Genomic DNA, 5,076 nt, shown 5'->3' on the forward strand with positions numbered 1-5,076 from the left:
TTGCGGTTAATTAGTCAAAACCAGAACTAACAAACTAGCTCAAAATTTACAACAGAACTTATCAACCTGTCACAAAATTCCATTTGGAGAATTGATGTAAAGTAAAATAACGGAATAAGTTCTAATTATTGTTATACATTAATCTGAAATTTATATTTTTAAAAGTACCCACATGATGAGGGGTATTCTTCCCTCGTTCGAAGGTACTATGCATACTAAATTTGCATGATAATGCAACTTATTGCGTTTTATGTGAGCTATGAAGTGCAACTTAAATTTTGCTAACTAATTGTTGTGTTCAGAGAAATTTTCAACTAGCTACATTCTAAATTCCATTTTAAACCGTAGAAAACCATGAAAAAACGTTAATGACCTCATGATCACATTACTAAATTATGTCTATGGGCTGATAACAAAATAACGCCAGCCAATCCAAAATTAAATTATTAATGATGTAATGTTACCGGAACGGATTTCCGATTTGTTTCCTTTTTTAGTATTTCTGTAATGTCAGACGCATTTCCTGTCAAATTTGTTCTGCTTTCAACACTTATATTTGCTGGTTATAAGCGCCATAGAGTAAGTTCTTTACATTTATTTATCTTAAAACTATTGTTAGATAAAGTTTACATAAGTATTTTTACTGATTATAAAGTATACGCTTTGAATTATTTCACACACAAGTCACGTTGTTCAAATCACTGTATGAAAAGTGCGAATCGTCAAATGAGTTGATCACATGGGTCATGTCAGATTTTTTAATTTTCACTGTATGGAACGTGTGAATCGTAAAAAGTTGTTTTTATTTTCAAGATTTTACTAGTATAAAGTCGGTGTTATTCATCCAATATTTTTATGTTTGGTATTGATTGTTTGTTATAAATGACTTATCATATGATTGATATATGTATGTTTGCTTGTCATTTACATTGTGTTATTTTCTTTTTTGTAGTCTTTTACCCTCAGTAGAAGGAGGAATAAACATATCCAAATTTATAGTGTTCTTTGATTTTGGGTCATGTAACATCACAGTAAAAGATCTCATACAGCAACAGCAAAGATGAGTCAAGCTGAAGGACATGCCTTTTCAGACAAATTACAGTCATTTTGTGAAAGTAGAGATGATTACGATAAATCATTGGACAAAAACATTCAATTGGTTAAACAACTACTTTCAGACTTTGATTAATGCTTTGATCAAGTTCACGCTAGTAATAAGCCATCTCCACAAAGAAGTTCGTCTGTGCAGGCGTCTCATGATAGAAGTCTACCTGTGCAACAATCTTTTTGCATAGATTCTCCTGTGCCACAACAACCATCTGTAAGTACAGATTCTGTAACATTAGCTAGTACAGCTACCCAACAAAGACAATCAAAAGAACTTGAAGCCAAACGTATTAGATTAAAGTGTTTAGAAACTGAGATTGAGATTCGGAAGCAAACAGCAGAGTTAGAGGCACTGTTAGAGTTGAAAAGTGCTCAAAGTGACTATCTGTTAAGTTTAGATGATCATGATCAGACTTTAGTTAAAAGAATAGATTCTGATGAACGATTCCGTAGGGACACAAAGACAGACTCTAATAACAACAACCATGTAACTTTTTCATCTAGTACTCCACATGGTCAGGCTAGCCAAAGGTTCACAAGTGATAATTATGAACAACCAAGTCATATTGAACCAGTGTCAACGCTAAATGCATCTGCTTCAGCATTTAAACCAAGAACAATAGATGATTCAACCTTACAATCTGCCACTGGACTAAGTCGCTTTTTGATTAAGAAAGATCTCATCTTAAATCGCCTATCGAAATTTGACGATAATCCCATGCTATATGTTTCATGGAAAATAAGTTTTAAGGGCATCATGCTAGAATTAGACACTTCATCTACAGAAGAACTCGATTTATTAGTACGTTGGCTGGGGCCTGAGTCATCAAAACATGCGTCAACCATTCGTGCATGTAATGCGATAAATCCAGGTTTAGCAGTTGAGAAAATTTGGGAACGACTAGAACAAAGGTTCGGTTCGCCAGAAGTCATAGAGACATGCTTAAAAAGAAGAATTTCGTCATTCAAGGTCATTGACAAACAAGACCCAAAACGCTTATATGAGTTAGCAGACCTTGCTTCTGAAATAGCTTCAATAAAATGTCAACCTCAGTATAACATTCTGTTTTCGTATTTTGACTCCTCGACAGGAGTTAATCTCCTCATTTCCAAACTGCCATGGAATCTCCGTGAGAAATGGACATCAGATGCAACAAGATACAAGGAACGAGAACAATGTGTCTATCCTCCGTTTACATTTTTCGAACAATTCATACAGAGAATCGCTAAAATGAAGAATGACCCAAGTTTTCAACTTACCGGTACTCATGAGAAAACAAGTAGTGCAAGCGAACAAGATCGCACGTATAGGAAATCGTACAGAAATGTGAACATTTCTACTCATAAAACAGAAACAATTGCAGAGGAAAGAAAAACAAACAATGAGTTACACAAGGAAAATTTGTGCCCGATACACAAGACAAATCATCTTCTTAATGATTGTATGGCATTCCGGAAGAAACCCTTATCGGAAAGACGAAACTTTATTCTAACAAACAGTATTTGTTTCAAATGTTGTGGTCCAACAAAGCATAGGGCTGCAAACTGTAAATGTGACAATATTAAATGTGCTATATGTAAGAGTCAATCACATCCCACAGCACTTCATGTGGAGGTCTCAGTCCAAGAAGGGGAGGGGACCAAGGACTCTGGTGATGATGTTAAGGTGTCGTGTACACAGGTGTGTGGGTATCCTGAAAATACAAGCAAATCATGCGCCAAAATTATTCCGGTAAAAATTGTAAATCACAACATGCCTGAAAAACATCGTATTGTATACGCAATGATTGATGATCAGAGTTCGCATACATTAGCAACATCTAATCTCTTTAACGCATTCCAGGATCATGGACCTGATATTAATTATTCGTTGATTTCTTGTGCTGGTAAAGTTCAAGCGAGTGGTAGGCAAGGAACTGGATATTCTGTTCAGTCTTTAGATGGAAGTTGTATGTATAAATTGCCAAACATTATAGAATGTAATGACATTCCTTGCAACCGAGACGAGATTCCGTCTACAGAAATTGCGTTTCAATATCCCCATCTCAAATCAATATCCAAATATATTCCTAAAGTGATGGAAGACATAGAAATAGAGCTATTAATTGGTCGAGACATATCTGCAGTGCATTATGTTTTAGATCAGAGAACTGAGGGAGACCGGCTCCCATTTGCACAAAAGTTACCCTTAGGTTGGGTCATTGTTGGACAAGTCTGTCTTGGAAATGCACATATGCCTGAAATAACTGTATACAAAACATACATCACAAATAGCGGTCGACCAACATTATTTGAACCTTGTCAAAGTAAAATTAAGGTTGAAACCGATTTGTTTATAAAAACAGATAAGGATAACAAAATAGGACTTTCAGTGGACGATACACGTTTTCTAAGGTTAATGGACTCTGAGTTTGAAAAAGACACTGATGGGCATTGGACCGCACCTTTGCCATTTCGTAAGAATATTCAACCATTGCCAGATAACAAAGCTCTTGCGTTAAAACGCGCCAATTCTCTTGACATGAATTTCCGCCGTAATCCTACTAAGTTGGAACATGTGAAGTCGTTTATGGACAAAATATTTGAACGTGGTCATGCTGAAAAAGCACCAAGCCTATTACCGAATGATAAGCGATGGTATTTGCCCATGTTCGGGGTATACCATCCTCGAAAGCCAGAATCTATCAGAGTTGTTTTTGATTCGTCCGCTCAATTTGGAGGTGTAGCCCTCAATGATGTGTTAATGTCGGGCCCAGACTTGTCGAATAGTCTTCAAGGAGTTCTGCTTAGGTTTCGTCGTGAACGCGTTGCAGTAACCGCTGATGTGGAACAAATGTTTCATAACTTCCGTGTTAAGACCGATCATCGCAACTATCTTCGTTTCTTATGGCACCCAAATAGTGATTTAAGTAAACCTCTGGAGGAGTTTAGAATGACAGTTCATGTATTTGGCAACAGCCCTTCACCAGCTGTTGCCACATATGGTTTGCGTAGATCTGTCCAAACGGCATCTCTAGACGTTCAGAAATTTGTATCTAAGAATTTCTACGTCGATGATGGACTAATAAGTTGTTCAAGTGTGTGCGAAGTCGTTGATTTAGTGAAGAATACACAAAGTGAATTGATGAAAGGCGGCAGATTAAGACTACACAAAATTGCGTCGAACTCAACAGAAGTACTTAAACAATTTGCTAAAGATGATCTTGCGAAAGACTTGAAAAACATTGACATTGACGAAGAGAGTTTACCGTTGCAAAGAAGTCTAGGCATATCATGGGACATTAATTTAGATGCCTTTGTATTTAGTGTCGATACAGAACCGAAGCCATTCACGCGCCGTTGGGTGCTCTCTACTATCAACAGCTTATTCGACCCCATTGGTTTTACCGCACCAGTAACTCTAGAAGGAAAGTTATTGCTACGCGAGATTATGTCATGCTCTTCATCTACCGACTGGGATGATCCGCTAGAGGAAGATTTTCATAAACGCTGGAAATTATGGGTTGACTCGTTGAAGAACCTTTGTGATTTGTGTATTCCAAGAATGTATTGTATTTATTCAGTTGAGAATGCAAGTAGGTTAGAAGTTCATGTTTTTTGTGATGCATCGAAGGAAGCTGTAGCCGCCGTTGCGTACTAAAAGGTGTTCTCAGGAGAAACTAGTGATATAGGATTCCTTATTGGAAAAACGAAGGTTGCTCCGAAGCACGGACATACTATACCCCGTCTTGAACTGTGTGCTGCTGTGCTTGGAATAGACATAGCAGAGATTATTAAAGATCAATTAGACATAGACAATGAAGACTTTCATTTCTATACTGACAGCCAAATAGTACTTGGCTATATTTCGAACGATGAAAAAAGATTTTTTGTGTATGTCGCAAACCGTGTAGGCCGAATCAGAGCTTTTAGTATGCCCAAACAATGGAATCATATCCCGACTAAAGAAAATCCAGCTGATCTTGCGAC

The 5,076-nt window shown here is 37.1% G+C and overlaps 1 protein-coding gene across 1 annotated transcript; it reads left to right on the forward strand.

Annotated features, from left to right (window-relative positions):
• Nucleotides 1-1,192: 1,192 nt before the first annotated feature.
• LOC134699026 (uncharacterized) lies at nt 1,193-4,747 on the forward strand (the record flags this gene model as incomplete). The annotated part of the gene is made up of 1 exon (XM_063560718.1): nt 1,193-4,747. A coding segment is annotated over one exon (3,555 nt), but the record flags the coding sequence as incomplete, so codon positions are not given.
• Between the last annotated feature and the right edge of the window lie 329 nt (nt 4,748-5,076).

The sequence above is a fragment of the Mytilus trossulus genome, unplaced genomic scaffold, assembly GCF_036588685.1.
Source record: "Mytilus trossulus isolate FHL-02 unplaced genomic scaffold, PNRI_Mtr1.1.1.hap1 h1tg000024l__unscaffolded, whole genome shotgun sequence".
Lineage (NCBI taxonomy): Eukaryota > Metazoa > Mollusca > Bivalvia > Mytilida > Mytilidae > Mytilus > Mytilus trossulus.